This window comes from Pyrgilauda ruficollis, unplaced genomic scaffold (assembly GCF_017590135.1).
Source record: "Pyrgilauda ruficollis isolate IOZ18807 unplaced genomic scaffold, ASM1759013v1 scaffold43, whole genome shotgun sequence".
NCBI lineage: Eukaryota > Metazoa > Chordata > Aves > Passeriformes > Passeridae > Pyrgilauda > Pyrgilauda ruficollis.
The window spans coordinates 8,559,084-8,586,584 of record NW_024525823.1 but is presented as its reverse complement, the minus strand read 5'-3'; the positions used below and the strand labels follow the sequence as shown (position 1 = coordinate 8,586,584).

Below are 27,501 nucleotides of genomic sequence, written 5' to 3'. Positions count from 1 at the left end.
CTCAATTTGTTTCCTTCTCTGACACACACAATAATATTAAAAACAAGACTGCTCAAATCAAAGTTAAGAATCCAGCTTAAACTTTGGGATCTAAAACATCAGTAGAAGTTCTTGGAGGCCTTCCCCAAACCAGAAGAGAAACATTTCCAGTTTTCCATTAGTCAGAAAAGGATCGAGTTTTAAATTTAAAAGTCCAGAGAAGGTTTGAAAAATAGAATAAAACTTTATTTACATCAAGGAACCTGAGTGCCTTCTCCAGATAAGAATTTATTACAGTCAAGACACCAGTCAGTGTATTAAATGTCACATTACACAGTACAATGTAAAACCCACACCAAGCAGAATAAAAACTATTACATATATAATAGAAAATCCACAGATTACAATGCACTTGTATGCAAAGTAACTCTAAAAAAACAAAACATCAAGGCATAAAACTTTGCCTGGTCTTGCATTCAAGCATTGGTCAAGTACAGAATAAAAGTGCAAATGCCAGAAGTAAGTGCTTGTAGTACAGTCCAGCACTCAGCAGTGCCTCAGGATAAATAAAGTATGACACTTAGCTGCAAGAGGTTACCTTTCACACTGGAACAGAGCACTCATCTTCAAACTATTCCTGGGACGTGGACAAAAATAGGATTCTTATCAAATTCAGGTATCTAATTAATGGATTAAAGCTCTTGTCCTCAACAGAGGGATGGCTTTTCTAGCATAAGCAGGGCAATAGTAATGTAATACAGTTACTCCAAGTAATTTCAACCCCCAACATGAGTTTCTGGAGGACTTGTAACTTAAAATAGATCTGTATTGTAAATAGATCCTCACTTCAGCTGTAGATACCAGGAAGCAATTTACTGTGAAAGGAAATGTAAACATGAGAAAACGAATATTCATTGTCTGAAAACAAGCCTTGAGGAGCACCAAAATCCAAGAGCAGGGAGCTAAGCCTTGGCCATTGAGGGTGCCTAGAATTGGTATGAGCTGGACTCATCCTTGGAAATGTCCTAGATCTTGTTTTAAACTTTAAATTGCTTCAAGCACTTCATTTTCAGTCAAGGGCAGCCCCTGCTATTAAACAGGGAATAAGGAGAACACTTTCTGTCTGTCTATCCCAGTTCAAGCTCAAGACCAGAACTAAGACACTGAAGGCTCCAAGTCCTCATTGAGATGACTAAATTTAGGCAGGTCTCCACACATCAGTGGAAAGTGATTCTACATAGATAATTCTTCAGATTGTCTTACAGCCGCTGCTTTTTGGATCCTTTATTTGTGGGAAAAGGCTGCTCTTACCTTGGCATTCCAGCCTGTTGCTCCATTCCTACTACACAGGTTTCCTGCTTTTTAAGGAGGAAATGGGGATGAATTGAAGTTACACAGGAGTTAATAGAGGCAGGAAAAAAAAAAAAAAAAAAAGAAATATTTGTTTTGTGCAGTATTTTTACATTTGCTGGGACAGTGCTGGTCAGAAGCACAAATAAGTGTATATATGCAGCAGATAAGCTTCTAAGAGATTACAGCATATTTCCCAATCAGCTTTGATTTCATTTTCTGGGGTTTTTTAGTACTTGATTATGCAAACAATTTAAAGTAAACGATCCATGTAAACTATCCCTGAAAACAGTCTTACACATAGGACATGCCAATCTGGAATTTCATCAAAACTTAGCATATAAATTGGGGGAGTTTCAAATCTTCCTGGTTTCCCAGTATCTTTCTTAAAATAATTTTCTTCTGGCACCATGATGTTGGCTATGGGGAAGCTTTCTTATATCGACATCACTACAGATGAATCCAGGGGGATGGCAGGTCCAGCAGGGAGCTGCCACAGAACAGTTTCTGTATCTTTCACTGTGTGTCCTGCACCTTCTCCCTGCCCCTCCACCAGTGGGATTTGTCCTCACCATCAGCTGACACCCCCTACTTCCCACACACACGGAGCAGCAGGCAGAGGAAAAATGGGAAGAGGAAACACGGTGCAATGCAGGCTCCAGCTGCCCTCATTCCACCCCCTCTCTCTGCCTACCACACTGTTTGCTTCCACGGCAAACCAGCGAAGCACGCAGGGCCACACAAACTCACTCCTGTCACCTGTGCCCGGGCCAGGACTGGGGCTGGCATTTACCATTCCTGTAAGCAAACAGAGCCCTTGTGCCACAAGTGAAACAAGGCTTCATTCTAAGTGCAGGTTCAGGCATCGCACTGGAAAAAGATGCCGCAGAAGGAATCCATCAAAAACACAGTGGCATTTAAGTGCCAGCAGCAGAAAGAGAGGGAGGCTCTGCAACATGGCAAGCTATTAACAAAAAAATACTACAAGTTGATTCTGGCTTCTTACTAACTTCTCAGAAGAAAAGAAAAAGCCATTCAAGCCTAGGTTGCATACTTGAAGGACAAGAGAGGGAACAAAAGCAGAGCTGGAAATCCAGGGAACATCAAACATTCTGTGTTATGTTACACCTAGAGCCCTTTTCTTACTAAATGAAACCTCTTAGCAAGAAAAATACTAATAAAAGGGAGAAGTTAAAAACTCCAAACAAGAGTACATTCTTATCACACAGACTTAAAAAATCCTTAACTGATTTGGAGTTCCAAGCTGACAAATGGCAAGATTACTGTTCAGAGACAGATTTTGCCATTTACTGCTACTTTTTTCCTTTTACTGGGAGGGCTCCCTGGCATGGCTGCACCTGCCCAGGGTTTTCTGCTTAGCACCAATGAACCTTCACATACAAACCACTTCTTCTCCACTAGGGAGAGTCCATCTTCATGTCATCCCCCAAAATAAAAACCCAAATGTCACCAAGCCAACTGGCCAGGGGCAAGCAGTCATACTAGAAAGGATTGTCTCATTGATAATTCCCTCTCCTCAGATCTTCATTGTAACACTTTACCCTGTTAAGTCTTGGGTCAGGAAACCAGAGAAATTAGCCTTAATAACCTTAAACAACTGGCTTAAAAATACCATATATTAAGCAATCTCTTTTACCTGAAAGGAGCCAGCAAAAAAGGTGCAGTGGGACTTTTTACAAGAGCATGTAGTGTTAGAACAAGTGGGAATGGCTTCAAACTGAAAGAGAATAGGTTTAGATTAGATATCAGGGAAAAAAGTCTTTCCTGTGAGGGTGGTGAGGCACCGAAACAGGTTACCCCTGACAAGTTGTGGATGCTCCAGCCCTGGAAGTTTTCAAGGCCAGTCTGGATAGAGTTCTGAGCAAGCTGGTCCAGTGGAAGGTGTCCCTGCCATGGCAGCAGGTTGAAACCGGATGCTCTTTAAAGGTCCATTCCAACTCAAACCATTCAAAGATTACATAATTTTTTCATCTTTTGCATACATTTGTTGATTTCAGCAGTAGTGCCATAATTAAAATCAGAAATACTTTTGATTATTTAGATTTGTTGCCATTGTTTAGTAGGTTGGAGTTATGCATTTGAGCAAATAAACAATGGCCCGTTTTGTGCCCTTTCTCATAAACTGCTTTTAAGTGACCCAAGGCATGGTTTCACGCCTAAGAAATAATTCCCAATTTTTTCTTGTCTTTGTCTCAGAATCAAAAATTCCTATAGTTTGCCAAAAGGTTCTTCAATTTACAGCTGCTGGGCAACACCAGAAATTTTAACTGATTTGATCACAGACACTTGTCAAACACAGTAGAAACATTCCTCCTTCACAAGGTAAGAAAGTTCCACTACTGGTAACAGAGTGCCTCCTCTCTCATGAAACCACTTTGTGACAAAGCATCTCAGACCTGCACCTTTCACCCATCTCAAAAAACTGAGTAGTCTGAGCAGTCCCCTTCTTTCCCAGTTATTACAGCATCTCCTCCTTGGATGCATGCCTCATATTTTAACACTTTTGGCATAGCCAAACATTTGTCATGTTGCCCCTTTCACATCACTGAGGACCTTCCCACTCCAAGACATATTCCTGCAGGCTGAAAATGAAAGGACTGGGAAAATGAGCATGCTGAGCTCTGCACCACTATGAAAGGATTCCCAAACCACTTGACAACAGCTACAATTCAATTGCATTTCCATTTCAAAAAAAAAAGTCAGCTTTGACTCTATTCACTCTTCTCCCAGTCAACAATCCCATTTTGTCTACCAGGGGAGCCATCAGCAACCACTGGAGGATCGCCCAATGCATCATCCACATGGGGCAGGAGAGAGACTTCAGCTGGAGAGCCCCCTGGTACCCTACGGGAGGTGTCTGTCACAGAGTTTGTCAGCTTGTCATTCATTTCTACTACCTCAAAGTCTGTATCGTTCCACTCTCTCACGTGCTCCTCCTCCTCCTCATCCTCAGTAAGCCTCGAGTTCGACAACAAAGTTTTCCGGGTCTCCCTGTCACTCACTCCTTGCGAGTCACGCTGCTGGGGCCAGGTGGCCAGTTTGTACATGGCGGGGAAGAGCAGGACCGTCACTACGGAAGTGACAAAGGCGGTGTACATAACGACAGGAACGTGGTGGTACCTGCCTTGGAGATAGCCCACCGCCACAGGAATGCACATCTCGCCCAGCGCCGCGCCCACCACGAACAGGGAAGCCGTTTTCCCTTCCACCACCGTGTACTGCTCGATCCAGGCGATGCCGCTGGGGAAGATGGTGGCCATGGATGCTCCGTACACGGCGGTTCCCGCCCACAGCGCCGCTCGGTAGTGAGCGAAGAAGGCCAGGGCTGTGGAGGAGGCAGCAGAGCACAGGAGACTCATCACGATCATGGTGGCAGGGGACAGGAAAGCAGCGCCGAATATCGCCACTCCTCTGCACACGGCAAACGTGCCCCAGAAGACAGAATTCAAAGCAGCTGCTTCACTCTCCTTCATCTCAGCAAAGACCACTGCATAAGTATAAACATAGGAGCCATAGGTGACCTCAGCTCCCACGTAGAACAAGAAGAATACGAAGAGGAGACCAACTAGAGGCCAGTGGTATTTGGCAAGCTTGTCCTTCTGCACAGAAGCCTTTGATTTGTCTCTAGTTGAGCTGCTCTTTGAATACAACGCAAGAAAGAAGATGGAAACTAAGAGAATATAGGTCCCTATGAAAATATAGGACCACAAAAAGCTTTCATTGTGATGCTCATTCAGTGCAGCTGATGCTGTCGGCACAGACTTGAGGACAGACTGGTTTGTCTTTTCATCCCCTGCAAGTTCTGGAGATTCAGAACTCCCCAAGTCCATTTGAGCCACGATAGGAGCCAGAAATGCACCAACAGCAAAACTGAAGTGCAAAGCCTGCAAGTGTGGCCCAACCTCTGATCCCCAGGTATACAGTGCCAATACATTGCCACCTGCAGATCAGAGAGAAAAAGATTCATTTTAGTCTAAGATCAGGTATTGTTCAAAAGAAAAAAAAAACAAAACAAAACAAACCATAACCTATATTGCTAATTCAGTGTACAATAATGCCAGGTTTAGCAAATACAATGTGTAAAACAGCATTTAACTGAAACTCTGCCTTAAATCCACGTGATTACTTGAGCTTTAGGAGGATATTCAGAGCAGTCAAAGAGTCACACAGTGGCTTAATCCAGCAGCAATGGACAGATATAACTGTGCCAGGGGAGGTTCAGATGGGGTGTTAGGAAATTTTTTTCATGGGAAAGGGTTGTTAAACATTAGAACAGGCTGCCCAGGGAAGCAGTTAACTCACCATCCCTGGAGTATTTAAAAGACATGTGGATGTGGCATTAGGGACATGGTTTAGGGCTGGACTCAGCAGTACTGGGTTAAGGGTTGGACCCGATGACCTTAAGGGCATTTTCCTACTTAGGGACCCTATGATTCTATGGTTCTAATTACCCTCCTTGACAATTTGCAGCAATTTTCAGCCTTTTTTAAAAGGGAAATTTAACTGCTTCTCATTTATCTTAAGTATCAAAAGCAACAATGCCCAATGCTAAGAATCAAAGGAACAAAAACAACATTCCAGGAAAAACAAAATTCACTTGCTACTGATGGGCTGGGCCCACCACCCCACTGTGTTCAAATGACTTTTCAGAAATAGAAGGGTTTAACATCAATACTGCTGTAAACACCAAACTACAACACCATTAGATCAACAATAATGGTAGGAAATAAGATCTCAGAGAGGTGTTTTGAAGTAGTCCCTCAGAAGAATGCAGGAAAACAAAACAGTCATTTAATTCCTGTGCTGCAGTCCAGCAGCCCTTGTCACTCAGCACTCTTCCAAATCAATTCAGCTTCGCTTTACTGCCTTGCTGTGAGTTTCTTCTGCTACTCCTGCTCAGCATGGGAGGTCTCCCTGGCTCTGAGGTCTGATCCAAGCAGTACACCCACTGAAGGTATTTTTACCATTGGCTGACAAGATTTTCCCATACAAAGAATTTTTAAAGCAAGTGCCATGTACAACAATTTTACCAGAGGCAGCAAATAACAGCTCTGCACTCAGTTTATTTAACATGACCTGTGCCATGCAAAACCATCTCTTAACTACTGGATCCTGTGCCCTGCAGAGCTCCCTCAAACCCCACAGAATTAAGGCAGACACTTCACATGTGCAGCCATCATTCCTCTTTGTTGCCAACCAGCCAAGCCAGGCCCTGGCTGGGATGCTTCCAGAGCTGTTGGGATATATGTATAACTGACCTTTCTGACCACACCTATACTTGCTCTGCAACTTCACCAGCACGTCTCAGGATCGTAGAATCATTTAGGTTGGAAAAGATCCCCGGGATCATCTTCCTCCAATAATAAGCCTCTGCTAAGAAACTGGGTTTGAACAGCTTTCTAGCAAAAGTGCTGGGTTTGGGATTGTTTTTTGGCCCAGGCCATTTGGAGTATGCACATGCCACAGACTTAGAATCTGGGGGACAGAACAAATTTGTATTCCCAGCCACCATGGCTGGCCAAAGGTGGAAAACATCCCTTAATTCCGGCAGATAGACGCCATGGTGCTGTGAACTCCCAGCTGCAGGTGGGCAACTCTGCCAACAGCCGCTGTAAGAACCTCAAACACCAAGGCTTTGCTCAGGACTAGCTTAGGCCCAGCTAATGCTAATGAACCATATCCTGGCCAGCTTCCTGTAAATCAGCAATTTAAAGGCAATTTAAAGAAAACATTGCTTAAAGAGCACAGGGCACTTTTTTTATGCCTGTAATGGCCCACTGAAATGCAAATTTACATTCTCCAGGAAGCAAGAGATACCCTACTCCCCAGCCCCTAAAGGAAGGCCTGTCACACACATAAACACTAGAAGCCTCAGGACCAGACTAACCCAAGAACCACAGCCAGGTAAAACTGTTTCCCTCTTTTAATTCAAGATGTATCACAAGAAAAACCAGCAACTGTTTTGGTATGCTTGAAGTTTGCAATTCTTTTGCTGAAAGAACTGTCAGAGCACAGGGTCCCCTACCTGTGTCCAAAATTCCCATGGAACCTCCAATAACTGACATCAAGATGGTCAATAGCAGGGATTCCTTACACCAGGGTATGGCATAAAGACCAGCTGCTGTTCCAAGCATGGAGAAGGCTGGAAAGGTTAAAAAAAACAAAACAACACACTCACATACTACAGTTTCCATTTAAATAGCACAGAAGAACAAGAAATACAAATAAATTCATGATTCTTAAAGTTACAGATAATCCTAGTAAGTGATGCAATGTAAATACCTCAATCGGTGGTTAGCAGTAGCAGCTATAAAGTTTAACAGATCATTTTGGTTGGAAAAAAAAGGAATTTCATCAGGGTATAAATTCTGCATGACAAACTTCTTCAGCTAAAGCAAAGAGAGCAGTAGCTCCTGTTGGACACTAAGAAGTCTTCTGCAAATTTCCAATTTAGAAATGTGACTTTAGTGTGAAACCAGCAAAATATGGGTTTGAACAGTGGCAAGCCTGTCCTCTGAGAAGTGCACAACATTAAATTTGGCTCCATTTTTAAAAGAACCCATATAACTAAGCTCTTAAAAATCCTTTAAAGTAATTGTACCTTGTCCACTAAGTGATCTTCATATAAAGATGCTAACTTTTATTTATATTTTGTTCTCACATGAGGGATGTATTCCAAGGGATTTCCGGAGTTTTGAACAGAACTACAAAATTTCTCATAAATAAATTTAGCAGCAATTCATTAACTTTATTCGTTTTGCCATTATTGGCTACACTTACAACATGCTATTTCAAAAAATATTTTTAGCAGATAGAAATTGTTTTTATTACCATTTGGGAGGAAGTTCAGCAGTTCAATTCTATGTTTATAATTGCCTCCATAATAAAACAACCTGCAATTAATATCTTGATCAGACAGTATTAGGTTCTTAGAAAGCTTGCACTAGCTGTCTCTGTTATTTTTCAAATCAATACATGATCATAGATGCAGCAGATACTTAAAAAGTCAGTGGGGGCTGATGTAATTAAGAAATTAGGTTGATTCCAAAAGAAACCAGCAACAATGTCCCTAAAGAACCTAGCAAGATACTTGTAATACATGCCTCAAAACATTTTTGAAGGTGGTGTGCATGCTGAGCTGCATGAAGCAAACACTAGAGGTTGGGAACACTAAGTCTAAGTGCAGCTCCTCAGGTGCCACACTCAGACCTGAAAAGTAACTTCTCAGCAAGGGCTCAGTTGTCCACTTCAGCTCTATGCCTGATGATTAGCACTTAAAAATTTCCTTGACAAACACAGATGATGATTTCAGTTTTTCCTCTGTGTAGAGTTTTTCTCTGTAGCAGAGTTCCAGCAGTTGAAAGATGGGAGGCAAAACTACACAAGCCAAAATCTTACAGGCAGCCCTCAGATGATAAAAATGAACAGGTTCAGTAGTTCAAATTGTGGTCTTGCCATAAGCACTACCAAACTGGAAAGGATTAGGAGCTCCATCATTTCCCAAGCATTGTTAACAGACAGCTGCCCTCAGGGAAAGAAGGAAATACTAAACTATTTCAAGTTAACATATGTTTCTACAGGTGTGTGCTCTGATTCCATTACAGAAGGCAAACTCTGACGTGGTCAGGTGCACAAGGAGGAGGTTAAAGGAAACCCACTCCACACCTGCAGGCACTAGCAATGGAAAAAGGATCTTACCTGAACTGACCATATGGTTACAGCACGGGTCTTAAGGGAGGCACAGTTCCCTGAACTCAGGAGAAGGAGAGCCAGCCCTGGTACACATTTTAATCCCTAACTTAGAGCACAAAGGTACTTGAAATAAAGAAGACAGGGCTTCCACTATTTTCAGTGTGGGAATGAGACACTAACACAACTCTGAAAGGAGCCCCTCCTTTCTGGATGTGCGTGCGGCTCCTGGATCCCTGATGGCTGAGCAGCCTCGCTCTGCCTGGACAAAGCCAGTCCTGTGCTCCTACAGGAGCAAGTTTCCACAAGTCCAGAAAACTGTTAAAGTCATCAGCTGTGGTTCCTACAGTTTAAACTTTCCACCATTACAAACAGTAATTAATGTTTCCCACTGTAAATAAGTTAAAATTTGGCTATGGCCCTCCAGTCAAAAGCCACAGTACACGAAGCTGATCGTGACTGACGAGTGTTAAGGGAAGGGGAAGCTCCTCCAGCGTGACTGCTGGAGGTTTCTGTGCACACCCGGCAGCCAAAACACAGCTTCCTGTTCCACGTGTTGTACTGTGTCGCTGCAGAAGCCCGTTACATTCCAAGAGCACCTACACTGTGCACGTTACTTGATGCAGACTAAAAAAAGTCCAGTTGTTGTTTTCAGTGCGAGACACTGGTCAGTCCATGCAGCTTGTGTCCGGTCGGTGCCAGTTCCCGGTGCGGACGTGCCCGGCGCGCCCCGGCTCCGCAGCGCTGCTCGGCACCAGCGGGAGCGGCACCAGCCCGCGGGCATCTGCGGGAACAGCGCCACATCCCACGGACCCTCCCGCTCCCGGGGCTCGGCACCGCTCCGGAAAGGCGGCGCATGTCCCTCAGGGGCCGCGCTCGCTGCGGAAAGCAGAAGCTGCCCCGGACAGTGTCCGAGAGGGCGATGCCGCCGTGCGGCGGGGCAGCACTCACCGAGCAGCAGAGCGGCGTTCATGCAGTCGAAGAGCACCCCGCCGACCACCGACCCGCCCAGGGAGCCCAGGGAGCGGCCCACGAAGATGTAGTAGATGTCGCTGACGTTCTTGCCGACATTGGCGGCCAGGGTGGGGAAGGTGGGACCCAGCACCGCGATGCTCATCCCCTGCAGGGGAGTGCGGGGTCACCTCGCTCGCCTTGCGGGAGGGTCCGCACCGCCCCCGCAGCCGCCCTCGCTCACTCATTCACTCACCAGCCCCAAGAAGGAGGCGCAGAGCGTCCCGGTGATGCACCAGCGCAGCACGGCCCCGTCCGCGCAGCGCCCGCAGCGCCATCCGCCGCCGGCCGCCACCGCCACCGCCTCCGTCTCATTCTCAGTCTCCGTCTCCTCCGCCTCGATGAAGGGGACGCGCAGCTCCCGATCGGCCTCGCCCATGGCTCCCGCCGCCGGCTCCGAGGGCCGCTCCGGGCCCGAGGAGCGCGGCCCCGCCGGCTCCGCCCCGCGCACGGCGCCGGGAGGAGCGGGAGGAGGAGCGGGAAGAGCGGGAGGAGCGGCGGGCTCGGAGCCGGGGGGCGACGCCGCCGCTTCCTCCTCCGCCGGGGGCTCCTCCGGGGAGCAGCGCTCGGCGCTGGGGAGCGACATTCCCGGGGCAGCTGACATTCCACACCGCTGGAAGTCTGTGCCACAGTGCCCGAGGAAGTGCCCTTATAAACCAGCATTTATTTTTAATCTGTGTTATCACTCAAACTGCACTCGACCTTTCAGTCAACCGATCATAAACGGTCTTTGCCTTCCACAAGCACCGTGTTATGCCACGGTGATAAAGCTGAGAGAGAGAGCTGATGGGTCTGCTAAGCACAGGTATTAACACATGGCTGGTATTAAAAGTTTTAAGCATTACAACTACAAAAATTCCTGCCACTCCTGTGGAGCAGCTCACAGACTGTGCTCCCTGTCTGGCACTGAGCTGCTGCTCCCTCTAAGAAAGGCTCCAAGTTTCACCATGCTTGGTACGTTTAAGTGTCACAACCAACTCGAAAGACAATTCCAAACCGCAGTGCTTTGTTTTGCACGTTGTTCCTAACAAGTAATACTGGATTATAGCAGGGCATGGACAGTGAGCAACCCATTCCCGTTTCTCCTGGCACTAGCAAGCATGTTGCAAGCCCCTTCCTGTTCAGGATAGCCTGGGTGCATTGAGACATTAAAAAAAAAAAAAAAAAAAAAAAAAAAAAAAAAAAAAAAAAAAAAAAAAAAAAAAAAAAAAAGTGCCTGCTTGCTACAAGTAACACTGCCAGATAATATTTAAACGTGATCGATCCCAAGTTCCTACCTTTGGAGGAGTCCAGAGTCTGTACCGTGAGGTATCTGCAGAAAACTGCTGAGCTTCTGTTCATACATCCAGCAGTACCGACAATTCCAGATAAAATAATAATTTCAACTATAAAACAGCAGCAGTCACACACAACTCGGACCACATTTCTAGATGTTAGTATTTTGCCTTGTTTGAAATGCCTCCCCCAGGCCTCTCCTCACTGCTGTTTTACACTTACAAAGAAGCTTTGTACATGGACAGCGTACAAATGGCAACAGCACCCAGGCACTCATAAAGGGTTTGGGCATCTTTTTCAATTTTCAATTTGAACTACAAGCAGCATAGGGAATAACCCCAGGTAAAAAGGGAATATTTCACCCACATCATCAGACAAATTTATTAAAGGAAATAAAGATTTGGCTCTACTGCAAAGGAAAGGTGAATGAACTTCTGGGACTTACTGAAGCTGTCAATGAGGAAACACTTCATGCTTCATGAAGTGTAAGGCAAGGGAAGGTAAGGATAGTCAAGGTAAGTCAAAGGGAAATTGGTAGCAGGCCAGTAAATTATTAAAGGTCCCACTGACTTCTACTGGCAGTTCATGAAGCAAAATCAGAACTATTTTAAAACACCACTCAAGCTTTTGTACCAGTTTCCCTCCCTCCCTCAATTCTCCTTCTGTGAATGCAACTGCTTCTGCAAGTTTGATATTAAGCCTCAGAATGGAAAATAGAGAAGATGAATTTTTCAGAAACAAGGACCTCAGTAGCTTAGGTTTTTAAATCACTAGTCTTATAATGGGTTGTCAGTGCAATCAGAATGAAATGGGTTGCACCATATATTAATGTAGGAGCAAATGTAATGGGGACATTTCAGTCAGACCACAGTGGCAAAAAAACCTGTGAAGACTTTTTGTATAAAAGTCTCCACACTAGATTCAATAATTATCAGAATACAACAAAATTACATTTCAAAATTACAAGTTTTACCCAAGAATAAGACTAAAAATGATGCATGCAGTAACAAATGGGGCACTTACGAACTACCATCTTTATTCTGAATAATTTGAGACTGATCACAGTTACTTTAGCACCACGAAAAACATTAAACATTCATTTCTTACCCTTCCAACAAAGCAGAACTTGAAAGACTGGAGTTAAGGCTAGCAAAACGTGTACCCTTTAATATCAAAAACAACATACAAAATATGATGTCTATAAAGATACTTAAACATGTCAGTGTTGTCGATATTAGCAAACATTTTAGTATAAAATCACTCTAATCTTAGCATATGCACTTCCAAAGCATGACAACTGTTGACACAAGATATATATAGACTAGAAGGCATACTGCACATATGCCAAAGCTTACATGACTAGAAACTCACTGGCTGGCTGGAACTCCACTGGTGCTGTGCTTGTCAACAGGGAGGCACGCAAAGAAAGGCATCGCTTTTTCCCCAGCCATCTCTCACGTTTCAGAACTACGCCTCCTCTAGTGAGATGCAGACTGTTTGTGCATGCCCTGGTCAAAATACTTTGTATTTATAGATACACACACGCACACTCTTAATAGCAAGGGGTGCGTTCTGACTTCTGTAACACTTCCAGCTCTCCAAAGGGGAATCTGGGCCCCAGACCAGGCATCTCCTCTGCTCCCTGCTCAGAGGGCTCGGCTGAGCCCCTGTGCAAGCAGCGAGGCCGGGAACTGCCCCGTGCCAGCACAGGGAGAGCCCGGCCGCGTAAGCCAAGCGAATGGATGACCCGAAGGATTGTAGCACTGATTCCCAGCCTGACACAGACCCTTTGGGGCTGTAAGGAAGCACCTCCTGTCCCTTTGGCATGCACTGCCCGAGGCACGAACTGAGCAGGGCACTTCTGCTTTAAAATGGCAGTGTCCCTTTCTTACACCAGGAGCCTGTGATCAAAGCACTCATCTGGCACCAACCCATTTCCAGTGTGGTGGGCATCAGCTTGACAATCCAGTGTCTCTGCAGGGAGGGGGGAATTATGTGCCCACACATGAAGGGCCGAAGGAGAACAGTGTCAGTTGTCTACCTCATCTGATGCCAAGTACACCCTGAAGAAAGGCCACGGAACAGCTACAGCATCTTTGACTCACGGGGGCAATTTTCAGGGCTAATAAATTGTCACTGGAAATAAAATTAGAAAAATAATTTAAATGCTAATGCTGAACAGACGAAGACCTGGATGCAAGAAACTCTAACTACGTTATAATTTGAAGTCTGGGTCTGAGATTTGTACAGGTCTTCAAAAGTGGCCAGGACAAATCCAACAATACTTTATTAGTTACACACTGGATCCTGTTGCATAGCTGAGATGTAATTAAGAACCCAAAGGGTTTCCATTATTTCAGACTCTTTGCTGAACAGTTTTCTTTAGATTAAAAGGATCTCATACCTACTGAAAAAGTATGAAACCAATAAAACCTTGCTCAAAATTAGTATTGGTTTCAAGATCTGGTGTATTAAATGACAGCATCACATAGGACTGGAAATTTCACACTGCCATTTTAAATGAACCTGTTTCTACTCCTTTTCTTCTGAAGATTTACCCTGAGAACATTCAATGAAAAGATGATTACTTTGTTTATAGGATACAAGAATAAAGTCTACAGAAAGTACTCTATGAACCATTCTCAAGAGAGGGATAGATCAGAGTGATTTAAGGGTCTTCTTGAATTAAGCTACTATTTCAATTTCAGAATCTACCCCCAACCAGATTAAAGCTTGCATGATTTGGGTCATCAAAATAAGATTTCAGCAGGTTTCTCATGAACAGGTTTTCACACCTAAAAATAAATGGTTACAAAATCTTATTTGCATTTATTCAGTTAAAATAAAATTGAATATTCAGTCATTTTCTCTACATCTACAATATTAAATATTTTTTAAAATAAATTTAATAAATAGTTGCTATCTGTATAGGGTTTTTCATGTTTTAGTTTGGTTGGGGATTTATTTGTTGGGTTTTCTTACAATAGAGTCATCTAACCTCATTTTTAAAACCTCAGGGCATACAGAATCTAGTATCTCTCTCAATAAGTTTCTCAGTGGTTGGTCAGCCTCAGCACAAACAATCTGAGCTTGTTTTTCATCTTACCTACCTTTAGGACATAAACACCTTATGCTTTTGTCCAGAAAAGAGCACGTGCTACTGGACATTTCCCCCACAGACACAAACTAACAGAAAAGACGCTAATAGAGTTCTTAAACAGTAATTTACTTTATCTTCTCTGAAAAGCCTTTCCAATTTTAGCATTGTTGTGAAACAGGTACTGCATCAGAAATGGGTTTGTTATTCCAACATCATCACGCCAGCAGAGCTTCCTTCCCCCCCAAACTCTGCTTCCCTCTCATCCAACATCCATTCACTAGCTGGTTCTACCATGGGAATCACTCCTAAACAATTAGTCATTGCACCCTCCTCACAGAGGTCACAATTTCTGCAGGTTTTTTGGTTTGTTGGTTTGGGGATTTTTATAAATTTTATGTAAATATGAGAGTTTGAATTTTATTTTTTTTAAACAGCATGGCAATAATTAATCCATACTATTGATATACCATTTCCATGTCATTTATAAATCTTTACAACAATTATTTTATATACTCTCCCAGATAATTTAGAGATGCAGAGCAGCAAGTTGGAAAGATGCCATAATTACACTAAGATACCTGGTCACAATCCTTTCAAATTGCACCAGTGATTTAAAAAAAGCAGCAGCTTTGTTTTTGGTATAAAACTCAGGGCTAAAAAACACATGAAATGCAAGATCTATGAAGAACACTAGTTTTTCATAACAGGACAACAGGAAACAAGAGTCTTTTACCACATTTAGCCAACACCACCTCCTGCTTTGCCCAAATGGAAAATAATACTGAATATCACGTTCTACAGGAACACTCCAGACAAGAGCAGCATTGGCTGTCAGCATCACTTTAGTAAAGAAGGCAGTAATTGTAATTAATACTACTATGCATATTTCAATGACATTTTTAGAAGCACTTACAATGTGCCAAAGCACAAGTCCCAGTGAACTTGAAGGGGCCTTGGTTTTCCAGATCTGCTTCCCCCCACCACCTCCAAGTCCCTCCACTTATGTCTCTCTAACATTTTAATATTCAATTCTTTTAGACCTCACTCACGCAAAGGGATTGAAATTCTGCAGTATAAAAAATGCCTGAGCTTTGGTCTACAATACTTAGAATGCTTTGCATGATTATATTTAAAGAACTTCTGTCAGTTGCTAGATGTAAACATTAAATGCAATAGTATTGCTGTTTTATATGGGTTTTCTGAGCAATTTACTACAACACTGAAAAAAGAAGAATGAACAGAAAAAAGAAAATAAAGGCTATCACAAAAAATAAAAAAACAAACAGTATGCCTCCATGGTTTATGTAAAGAACAGTTACTAATTAAAAAAAGTACTTGAGTACACATTTTGCCCAGATCACATTTAGTTTACTCTTTGCTATTACAGTTTAAAGTGAGGAACAAAATTATTGGCATTAAATGGACCTGAAATAAAAAAATTATTAAGTATTCCAGTGATTGCTGAACCATATCCATAGATAAGCAGTGTGCTTAGAAGTGCTTTATGATAAACTGAAAAGCAGTGTTTTCATCTCCAAGTATTATGCTTTTAAACATTTTTCAGAAAAAGAGGTTACTTGCTTGACAAACAGTGCATAATACCTAAGAATACATAACCAATGGGGACATTTGTTTAGGGTGTTAAGTAAGAAATAGGACATGCAAAGACATTTCTTTATATTTGAAAAAAATATGGAGCCATATAATCTACAGGCTGTTGAGCACAGCTATAAAGACTTGTAATAAACCTGCATGTTCACTTAGTGCAAAAATCTTTAATTGCTGAATGTTGTTTTAATAGCTCATGTATATTTCCACATTAAAAACAACTTGGTATTGCACTTAGAATGTTTTCTTTAAAGCTGTCTTGTTTTTATGAACAACAAAAAAAGAAATCCTAAGAAGTACAACAGAATAATTTGAAATTTAGTATAATTCACAATACTGCTCCAAAGAATTAGTCAGTACAGTTTCAAAACTATCCACTACTCTGAGGTTTGGCTGAAAAGAGATTTATAAACATACATCTTAAGGGTATTGCCTTAACCAAATAATAATAATAATAATAATAATAACAATAAAAAAATCTATTATTCAGCAGCTTCACTTCTGAACGTGTTTGCACTTGGAGCTTGGTTTGAAAATATTCAAAACCTGAGCCCATCAAAAATGCCATCCTGAATGTTCTTTGGGCTACTGTGAAAGGTGAATGCAAACACAAGTGAGTGTTTCAACAGTTGTATAATAATTTAGCTTTCTAATGAACAATCATTTCAGCAAAAAGATGCATATTTGTGTTCATGATAGAGAATTATAGAAGACTGTAAAAAGCATGATAAAATTCAAAAAAACAGATCAGTTGTAAGAGCTACTACATTATCCAGTATAAACACCCAGGGGCGTGCCTGCAGAGGATGGATCATAGACATCATTGAAGAATCCTGGGTCAGTGAAGGAAAAACAGCTTTCACATTTCCAGAAATCAGTTCTGATGGATTAGAAAAATATTCTCTTCACACACAGAATCACTATGCACATACACACTAAAGCTACAAAACTTCAAATACCTTGAAAATGTGGCTTGAAATCAAAGACTTGTCAAAAAAGTTCAATGGTATAAAAGATTCTTGTAGCAGTTTTGCAATAGTTCAAGACTTCAGTACCTTCAGCCAAAAAGTAGAAATCTGGTTTCAGTAGGAGGAGGTCAGGATGGTATAGGGAAAAGAAAAAAGCATCAAAAGCCAGAATCCAGTTCTTTGACTGGCTTTTCTGTCGTGTCTGACACCAAAGTGCTTTCATTTTCCAGCATTTTCTCAGTAGTTTCTCCATCAACATGTTTTGCTCTCTCTTTCAACTTCTGCCGCTCGTGGACCCAGGGGATGAAACACAAAATCGCTCCTCCGATGAGGGGGGGGACTCCAGCCAGGTAAAACGCCTCATTGTAGGTGCCAAGCTTATCCCGCAGCAGACCTGGGAAGGCAGAAAGTGACCACTCATAAATAAAGGGGCCTCAGGAATCCACAGAAAACAGGTCGTGGCTTCAGGTTCAGACAACCAAGAGCTGGCACAGATTATAGCCACTAGAACCTGACGACTGATGGCCAAACAGAGGTGTACCTGGAGGCAGAAAGGTACTCCAGAGTTGACTTGGAGCAGTAATGAAGAGCTCAGTAGGTCACCCCTCAACCAACTGAAAATTGCTTAATTGCCATCCACTAAAAACATGCACATCTTTCCTTTTTGAAAGTTGCTCATTTGAGCTTCTCCAGCACCTGTATCTTGCTGTGACTCAGAGAAATTCTCCCTCCTTTTGGAAACAGCTGCCTTTGATCAATATGCCCATTCTTCTAATTCTAGATATACTCCAGATACTGCATTCCTTATGGCCTCTTACTAAGAAGAATTATTGTCTCCCAATAATACGCTCTAATTGCTCTCTCCAAATTCCTCCCATTAGTCAAATTCTATTTAAGTATTAATAGCTGTGATAGTTGGAGCACCAAGTCTGTGCTCTTCTAGCATTAAAATTTTGTCCTTTATAGGGCTGCATATTTCAATTATGTCTTACAAAGTACCTTTCACTTACCAAACCCCAGGGTAAATTACCACTGAAAATCATGAAAAGTGGTGAGGAATACAGCTCCATTCTACCTCCCAAGAACTTCCAAGTTTTCATCTTCAAAACCTGTACTTTGTCAGTCTCCTACCAAAGGATGAACAAAGCCAGCATTCCTACTTATGAGGAGCAAATAAAGTGACTGGAGCCTTTAGCCTCACAATGGTTTTAACATGAGCAAATTTTGGAATCCAGTTAATTTTCAGATACTAATGTGGAGGCCCTCTGTAACACAAGCAACCAATAGGCTGTCACTTGTACAAACTGGAAAATGTCAGGTCCTAAATCCAACTGGAAACCCATCTATCTTTCTTTTGAGGAATGTATGCATAACAATCAAGAAGACTGAGCAAACTGTGAAGAGTGCAGTAAATTAGTAACCCACAAGCAGCAGGTAAATTTCCTTTGTCTTCTCAAGCACACACAGATAAAACCTCGGATGTCAAAGCTCTGCACGTGATGCGGGAATGGGAAACACGGCCAAAAAGTCATGCAAACATAGAAACACATTTACAGCTACAAACCCTGCCTGCACTCACCTGCAATGGGTGGACCAACTGTCATAGGCACAGACATGAGTCCAAGCAGAAATCCGATGGCCTGGGAGACACCCTGAGCCCCAACGAGCTCGAAGGCAATAGGAGCCATAACGCAAATGAAGCACCCGTCAAACAGGCCCATGAAGAGACAGACAGCAACGAGAGCTCCAAAGACATTGCACAGTGGAATCATCATAGACATCAGCCCAATAAAAAAGAATGAGGCCACCTAAATATGGACAAGGGAAAAAAAAATATAAAAATGCATTGCATCAAATTCTCAAATCGTAAGGGACCAGATGAACCTCCTTGCATTTGCAGTGAATTAGATTGCCTGCCTGTATTTACTTTAAAATAATCAGTCTCCATGGATTACCACCGTCAGAAGTTACATATTAAGATAAAACAAACATATCGCTCATGACAGGCAAAGAAATTCCACCACCTATTTCACAAGCTTTGAGAATGTAATTGTAATCCACTATCTGACAGTGATTGTGTAAGGTCATTTCTCATGCACAAATATTTTTTGAGAAATAAGTCACAGAAATATTGGAAGTTTAAGATAGCTGGAATACTGTAATTAGACTCCTCACTGTTTTAAGTAAAAATATTGGTATTTTGAGTGATTACTTCAGGGTGCTTATATTCAACAGAAGTGAAAATATTTAATTTTTCCATTAAAAAAAGTATCCTGATGTACTGCTCTAGTCATGCATACTTACAAAGATTTTCTAATATCATTTTAGAATATTTATTTGTTTTAGATTAAAGGAATAAAACTGTCTTTCAGCAAAATGAAACAGAATTAAAAAGAAAATAAAAGCGGTAACAGTTTTGCCTGTGCACCATCCATATGTAAGCACTGGAAAACAAGGTTCCACCTAACTGCAATAAAACATCAAGGAATCGAAATTTATCCTTGACAACAAATACTCCAGCAGAATGGTAATTCTTTCCTAAGAATTTTTGATTTCCACAATGCAGTGCAGACAGCCCCCACTAGATGCCTCTCTTGCTATTCATTCTAAGAGACCTCGCAATTGCCAATATGGAAGTAAATTAAAGCTTTTCCAAAATCCCACACTAACACTGAAATATGGACAAGGGACAAAAAAAAACCAAAAAAACCAAACAAACAAAAAAAACCAAACAAACAAAAAAAAACAAACAAACAAAAAAAAAGCAAAACAAAACAAAAACAAAACAAAAAAAAAAACCAAAAAACCCCCCCAAAAAAAAAAAATTTATAAGTGTGGAGGGAAAGAAGTGTATATCCTCCTTTCTCTCCAAGCTTCAGCATTTCTGGAAGCCAGGACTCTTTCTGCAGAATCTCCTCGACTATGCAGCACTTGTATTGCCATGGCCAAACCCCTGTGTACTGTGCAGAGAACATAACTGACACCAAATTAGTGCCTGTCAAAGATCAAGAGATCCAAAATCTTTACTGGAGAAACACTGCTTAATTTTTTCCCCTACCTGGGGAAAACCATTATGAAATTATAATCTGGAATAAAACAGAAATAGCAGATTCTAGAGAATCCCCAAAGGTTCTCACTCACATACTAATGAACAGTAATTTCTTTCATTCCCAGCTGAAAACAGCCAGCAGGAAACAGACATTTTCTTAGTACTAAAAACAAAAATCAATCTAGGGATTCATAAACTTTGCACCAAAGGCTCCTAGTATCAAAAGCCATACACTGAGTTTCCTAGAGTTCTGAAACTTCTCAAATTTGAATCACCAATCAGTTAGTTCTGCTTACTTATTAATAGTACCCAAAACCAAGCCCTTCAGAATCCACAGTTCAGAAGGAATAAAGAAACAATATACACATACCTGTAGATAGATTTTTTTTGCACCAGGAATATAATCTGCCACTCTGCCAAAGATCAATCTGCCAACTCCTGAAGTAATGCCCAGACACAGCAGAAGCACTTCTTCTGGCACGCTGTCACCAAACCTCTCTTTTACATGATTCATCTGTTTAAAAAGAGAAAATAAATTTGCTTTAGAATTAAAAAGACAGACCTTGGAAAACCTTAGTCGAGTAGAAGTAATCTGTGAATCACTTACAAATTCAGCTACAAATGGTCATCTGACTTATTCTTCTTTTACAGATTTTAAAATGCAATATTTAGTGCAACACAATAAAAACAATCTGAAATGTGTTGCTGCTTTATCCACAACTAATGAACATAAATCGGGAAAACAAGAAGGCTCTGTCTAATTAAGAAGAAGAATTAAAAAAAGATAACTGAGAAGTGTTCTCTCCAACCACTCTCAATTTACTAATGATAGATTCAAAGTAACACAGAAGCCACACGGGCTACCAAGCTTGCAACATAGCTCTGGGCAGCGGCAAGAAGCAGAAAGCTGGAGACAAGAGTGTGCAAGTAGGAGAGGCCCTTCAGAAGGTCTCATCCCAACATCCAAGATGTCCAGGGGCAAGGAGGAAGCGGGGCAGAAGCCAGCAGCAGTGCCAAACACAACAGCAAGCACTCCCACGAGAGGGAGCAGCTTCAGCAGCAAGGAACACGGCAGACTGGAAGAATGATTTATCAACCACTTCAGCCTGAAGAACTAAAGCAACTGACCATCGACCACAACAGGATGAACTACCAGTGCCAGCAATTCCAACTTTTCAAATCATAGTAAAACAAATATATATATATATATATATCTCACCAGACTGGCTTGATGGATTTGGATAATTTTATATTCTCTCTACTTCCACAGTGTTTTTAATCTGTGGGTTTTGCTGTGATTTTTGTTGGTTTTTGGTTTTATTTTTAATCATCCCCAAAGACAAGAAGATTTCCCACAAGAGATTTTTTTTCACTATCGCTTTTTGGAATGTGCTTGGCAATACCAAATATGCCACAATGGGCACTAGATGTAGAAATCATTTGCACAGTCCTACAATCTCCATGTTCATAAGTAGTTTTGAACAAGAAAAGTAAACAAGTAAAAACCAGTGAAAGTTCAGAGATGTAAAAGACCAAACATAAGAAACTGATTTTCAGTAAAGATGTAGTAAGAACACTTGAGGGACAAGGAAAGCACAGGCTGATATCACTTCAAACCAGAGAACCCTTAATTCCTCATCTATAAAATGAAAACTCTCCATTTTAGTAAATACTTCTAGAGCAAAATAGTGTCGATTCTTTCCTGGCCAGAAGGCTACTATACAAGCAGAGCCTTTTTTTCCAACAAGAAAATAGGACTTGCTGAGTAAGAGCAATATTCTTGAGTATAAAATATGTTGGAGTTTTTTTACGTGTCACAGAAAGCCTATTAAATCTAATATTAATTTGTGCAATATAACTGATGTTGCAAGAAAGAAAAAACCAAGGAGGTTTATTCTAGTTTTAAAGAAAAACTTCTAACTTAAATTGAAGACAGGTGCTTGCTCTTTCTGTTTTTTTGCTTTGTGAGACACATTTGGGAACAGAATCCGATGAAATTTTTCATCTGAAATGACATTTAAACATAAAAGATAAGCTGTTCTACTTACTCCCTTTCTGCCAAAGGTGAGAAAAGGAAAAGCTGACAGTTTTCCCACCCCTACCTTTATGTGCTTGTCAACACCTGCTGGCCCAGCTGGTGAGAGAAGCCAAGGTGTTCTCTGCAATTTTTGTCACCTGTTCCACTTCCAGGTTTCTGCAGCCTCTAGCTTGTTTAATTAGCAGGCCTGATCCATCCACTCCCTGGAGGCTTTTCAAGCAGCAAGATAAAGCTCTGTATCTAGATAACCATTAACCCTGCCCTGCACCTGCAACTGAGTAACTGGATTTCTCAAAGCAGCACAGGCGGTGAAATGCTGCCACTCTTCTACCAAGGAGGGAAAATACGGATGCAGTTAACTCCTTAAGCAAGAAAATAACCACTACTCATCCCAAATTCAAAATATCTAAATTAGTTGTTGGTTTGGGTTTTTTTTGTTTTGTTTTTGTTTGTTTGGGGGTTTTTTTGTTTGGGGTTTTTGGTTTTTTTTTTTTTTTGCTTCACTACCCTTAAGCACACAATCATCTTGAAGAAAGCTTCCAACTAGATATAAGAAGAAATTTTTTGCTTGGGAAGGCAGTGGCATAGGCTGTCCAGAGAGCTTGTTCAGTCTCCTTCCTCAGAGGTTTTTCAGGACCAAAGCCATGAGCAACCTGGCCCAATCTCTCAGAGCTGATGCTCAGATCCTAAACAGACAGAGGTTTTTCAGGACCAAAGCCATGAGCAACCTGGCCCAATCTCTCAACTGGCCCAATCTCTCAGAGCCGATGCTCAGATCCTAAACAGCATATTCAATCTCCAGTGACAGTAACTAAGTAAGCAGCAGCAGTATTAACTGTCTGAAAATACAGCAATTCAGGACTAATTCAGCACTTTAACTCTAGGTTAAATATACTCATGAAGTAGTTCAAGCAAGATGCAGATTTCCACAGCTTTTTAGCTGTTAGAACGACTCAAAAATCTCACGATGAGCAATTACTTGTGAATGTTCTCATGGCATTCATGCTCTTCTCACTGCAGAACTATACAGGTTGTAATTATACAGCTCTTCAGGCATTGTCTACAGCAGCCAAACAGGGACCCAGCAACACAAGGGCCAAAGCATTTCAGTGTGTGTTGTGCCTGTTCTCAGTAATGTGGCTGCTTCTTCACTCAGGACTGTGTGCAGGCTGAATTGCAGGTCTGATTTTTCCAAATGGAGAAAAGACCTGGTTAGCTCAGGCAAAATTACAGTCCAGAGTAGCACGGTTTCTTCATTATTTAAAAATGCAATTTATCCTTGACAATCCAGTTTTCCAAATAAAGATATAAAGACAGTGAAGACCAGAACTGAATGCATTCCTGGCATCAGCATTCTCCTTTATACCTGTGCTCTCTGCTATCAGGGTGACAGACAAAGATCTTGTCCAAATTCTCATTAATGTTAGAATGAGACTAGAAGACACATCAGCCACTTGGTAGTGGCTGGAATGCTTTCTGATACACAGTTCTGGTTGACCTCTCTCCAACCAGCCAAGACCCAGGTTCTTCTAAGCCCTCCCCTTCACTGCACAGGCATTTCAGCTACATTCACACAGTGAATCAAAACATGAATCTGAGCAAAGCTGTAGCTCCTTTTTTCCCAAACACAAAGAACCTGAATCTGAAAGAAGTGGTTATGAACTAGTAAGAAATAATTCTGTCAACCACTTTCATTTTGGGGATTCCCAATCAAGCAAAGCTTTCGTAGGCTAAATGCAATAGTCTCTCTGACCAAAAGAGATGGCCAACAGCAGCATAAAACCTAGGAAACTCTGAGAACACTAAAACCACCTTTTTCTTCAATTACTGGTGCAAGTCCTGCTGTCTGACACTTTCACTGAAAACAAGCATAAAGATAAAAGGAAATGCTTGGGGAGTACTGCTGGTACCATTTGTACGCTAGAAATATTATTAACTGCTCCAAATTAAGTTTTCTGAAAGAGCTGAGGGAGTGTAGAAGCCTAGAAGATAAGGGGGCTCATGTGCATGTCTCAAACAGTGATAGCCAGATAGCTGTGGAGCCAACCAAGGATTGCTGGTAATAACAGCCAAGGATTGTTGGCAATAACATACTGTGCAAAAGAACAGTGTGTGGCTGGAGAAGGGGGCCATACAAAGGTAAGGCAGCACTTTTCCAGGACAAACGTCCTTGTTCTGGCTCCTGGAGATAAGCGTAACGGAACGGCGCAAGCGCAGGAATGAGGTACAGAAGCCAGTATGGATTGTAGGGTGGAATCAGCACCAAAAACCCTAAAACCCCATAAACCATTTCCAGGAATGTCTATAAGAACAGACTGTGCACAACTTTCTCACTTTCTATGCAATTTAGTTATCTCCAGGCCAGACAGAAGTAGCTGCACAAAGTCCAGGTGGCACCCTGGCCATCCCATCAGCTGGATCAATGCTGCAGCCAGGATTGGTGATCTCTTTCTTTGCAGTGAGCTGCCTTGGATGATTGGAAGTCTCAGAAGTGCTAAGAAGCAGAGCATAAATTAACTCTGGATAAGTCACTGTTTATCCTCCAACATATGGACTCACCACAAAAATGGGGGGTAAGGAGGATGAGAAACAGAAAAAGAAACTTGGTTGCCAGAGAGCTTTATGCGATACTGGGTGCCAGGAAGATCATTTAAGGCAAATACATAAGCCCAGACTCCACCAAAGAAACTTTCACTGGTAAGCAAAAGAAAACAGCAGAACATGCTAGCAACTCCTGCACTTCTACAGAAAAGATGATCTTCATGTTAAGAGACAGAAATAGCATTACTAATACCTAACCTGGATCAATTTTTAAGGGATTGCCAATATTCTGAGATAATTTCTATGAAGTATGACTTTAGCTAAGTGTCTTCACATGACAAATATGCATATACACATCTTCAAGAAATTCCTGCTTACACACTTGCCCCAACAGTGGTAATGCCTTTTTTTATCTCTTGTCAATTTAAATTATGTAAAGAACAAGGAAAACATTAAATAAACAAGGTGATTCATTACATACAAACAGCGAACTTTTCTCTCATTCCACTGAGTAAAGCAGATTAAACACAAAAACTCCTACATAATGAAGATTCAGAACAAGCATAATCCGAATTTCTGAAGTAAAACTGAACACAACAGTTAACAGGTTAACTGTTAAGCCTATTTACCACAAAAACCCTAAGCATTAAAAATTCAAAAACACTCAAGGCTGACAATTACACAGTTAAAATAATTTTGAGCAGTTTTTTTTTTTTTTTTTAAACAGCTAGGCCTGAAGCCAATTGCCCTAAAAAGTTTTTTTTTTTTTTTTTAAATCTCAGAGCTGTTAGTGTTATCCTAAAGAGCATGTGAAGGAAACCAGTGGCTTGGTGTGGCTTGGGCTGCAGCAACAAGACAGATAAGGCACACACACATCTTTGGAAGCTTACAGTGACTGAACACAAGGATACAGAATAAAGTCAGGGATCCACAAGAAATTAAGTGTTATGTACACAACATAACACTGGATGAAAGTTAAATTATAGGATAAAACCCTTTAAAAACATTATTTTAAATTTTACCTATTTGTGACTACAATCCATGCTTTACAGTCTCAGTACCAGCAGTTTCTTGTGGCCTAAAGCAGTGTTTTCAGGGCCTACTTTACTCTCAAAACTCAACTATGTCCAAAATCAGCTACTATCAGAACATCCTAGAGAGTTACAGGTCAATCACATTATTTTGAATTTCCAGAATAACAGCAGAGCTATATTAAAACATCTAACAGGTAACATCACAACTAAGGACCAACACAGATTTGTGGGGGAAAAAGCAAAACAAACAACCCACCCTAATTTCTCTAATCTCGTCTTCCTATTGTCTCGACCATGTAATGAGGCTGATGCTGCAAATAAAAGCTCAAGGACCGTACCCCAGCAGTCCTGTCCAGAGAAACCTCCCCAGCACAAATCCTTGTGGCATTTACTAATGTAATAAAATGTTACCAGTTTACATCTTATGCAATTAAAACCAAGCGCATGATATGATATGCTACCATTAAGAAACTATGCAATATCAAAGCAATGGATTAGGATATCCTGTACAAATCCTGTACAACGCTACTGTCGTGTCCTAAGAGAGGCTGACGTCCTTGCTCAACAACAGCATCTGTGCTACTCACATCACATCTCTCAAACTAGACTCCTTAAACCATAGGACCCAGGCAAGCAAATTCTAACCAGATTCTCAAACCTCTGTTCAAGCACCACATAATTCCCAGGGCATCCACAGCACTTCAGTATCAGAGATCTGCTTGTGGACACAGTCATAATCCCCTCAGCTTTCACAAAGCTGGGTGAAGCACCTGACTGAATTCTACTGAGGGACAGAAGAAAGCTCTTAATTGTCTCAATTCTTCAAGACAGTCCTAAATACACTGCCAAGTATCTGCTGGATCAGGGCCTTGAGAAATTGAATCAAGTAGTCAAATTTTCATTTAAATCCTAAAGAAAAGATGACAATGATAGTCTCTCCTCCCTACACAGAGATACAGTCCTTACTCAGAATACAGACATTTATGTTCCCTTTTTTTACCTTCCTAGAGCAATGCAAAACCACTTTTTCCTTTTCTAGGAAATATTCCACTCAGTAGTAATAAAAAATTTAAACCAGTCATCAGAAAAGAATCTGGAAAATAGCTCAGAGCTTGACAATTACTACAATCAAATAGAAAGAGCTGGGTTCTGAGATCTCCTCAACAGAAGACTCAAAACACATGGTGAGATATTCACAAGTCTGAATAGGACTTAAAAAGCAAAGAGGTTTTCCATACAGCTCTTCCTGGAGCAGGAACTCGACACAAAAGGTGGTCTGTATATGAGAGAAGCAATTTGGCAATGAGTGTTTGATAGTTTGTATAAGGACAGCAGGGCAAAAACAGCTGTGATCTCAGGCTTCTGGGCACATGAAGAGCTTCAGAGTTCAGTTCAAGTCAAGATGTTTCAAGTGACCAAAGACAGGATTTTGAGTTTACCATTAAAATTTAAAAAAAAAAAAAAAAAAAAAAAAAGGATAATACACTCTGCAATATACTCTGAATTATACACTCGATCTGCTATCAGAATAGTTTGTATTACACCAGAGTACATGAAGTAGTGTGCTGTTAGAGACAGATACAAAGGAAATCACAATGAAACTCAGACCTTTCAACCTGCCAGTATTGCACAGACCCGAGGAAGACTGCTAGACTGCTTTGCTCTTATCCTTCAAGGTCTGCACACAGTTTGCACCTGAGCATCATTTACTTTTACTTCTTAAAAAACCCCAGAAAACCTTTGCTTTATTCTTGTTTGTTTCTGTTCTTTCTGTATCTATATTATTTGTCTTCAGTACTTATTTGAAAAACATATCTTAAATATGCTTTCAATAGCAA

At 41.4% G+C, this 27,501-nt stretch overlaps 2 protein-coding genes across 2 annotated transcripts in view; both read right to left on the bottom strand.

The window, feature by feature from the left end:
• Nucleotides 1-206: 206 nt before the first annotated feature.
• On the bottom strand, nt 207-11,144 carry MFSD4B (major facilitator superfamily domain containing 4B). The gene is made up of 4 exons (XM_041478123.1): nt 10,247-11,144; nt 9,991-10,159; nt 7,376-7,492; nt 207-5,290 (listed from the first exon to the last, which is right to left on the bottom strand). Exons 1-4 carry the CDS (start codon nt 10,652-10,654, stop codon nt 4,062-4,064), a joined length of 1,923 nt encoding a protein of 640 aa, XP_041334057.1. The 5' UTR covers nt 10,655-11,144; the 3' UTR covers nt 207-4,061.
• Nucleotides 11,145-12,340: 1,196 nt separating this feature from the next.
• Nucleotides 12,341-27,501, bottom strand: part of SLC16A10 (solute carrier family 16 member 10) — a 66,130-nt gene continuing 50,969 nt past the window's right edge. The window contains exons 4-6 of the mRNA XM_041478061.1: nt 20,421-20,564; nt 18,581-18,809; nt 12,341-17,395 (exon numbers count right to left, since the gene is read on the bottom strand). Coding sequence (XP_041333995.1) covers nt 17,160-17,395; nt 18,581-18,809; nt 20,421-20,564 — 609 coding nt within the window. The 3' untranslated portion in view covers nt 12,341-17,159. The remainder of the gene's footprint in view (nt 17,396-18,580; nt 18,810-20,420; nt 20,565-27,501) is intronic.

Coding starts and splice junctions, on each gene's coding strand:
- MFSD4B (XM_041478123.1), bottom strand. CDS start 10,654: ATGTCAGCTGCCCCGGGAATGTCGCTCCCCAGCGCCGAGCGCTGCTCC. Junction 7,493..9,990: donor GAACGCCGCTCTGCTGCTCG/GTGAGTGCTGCC, acceptor TAACCTTTCCAG/CCTTCTCCATGCTTGGAACA. Junction 5,291..7,375: donor CATGGGAATTTTGGACACAG/GTAGGGGACCCT, acceptor TCTGATCTGCAG/GTGGCAATGTATTGGCACTG.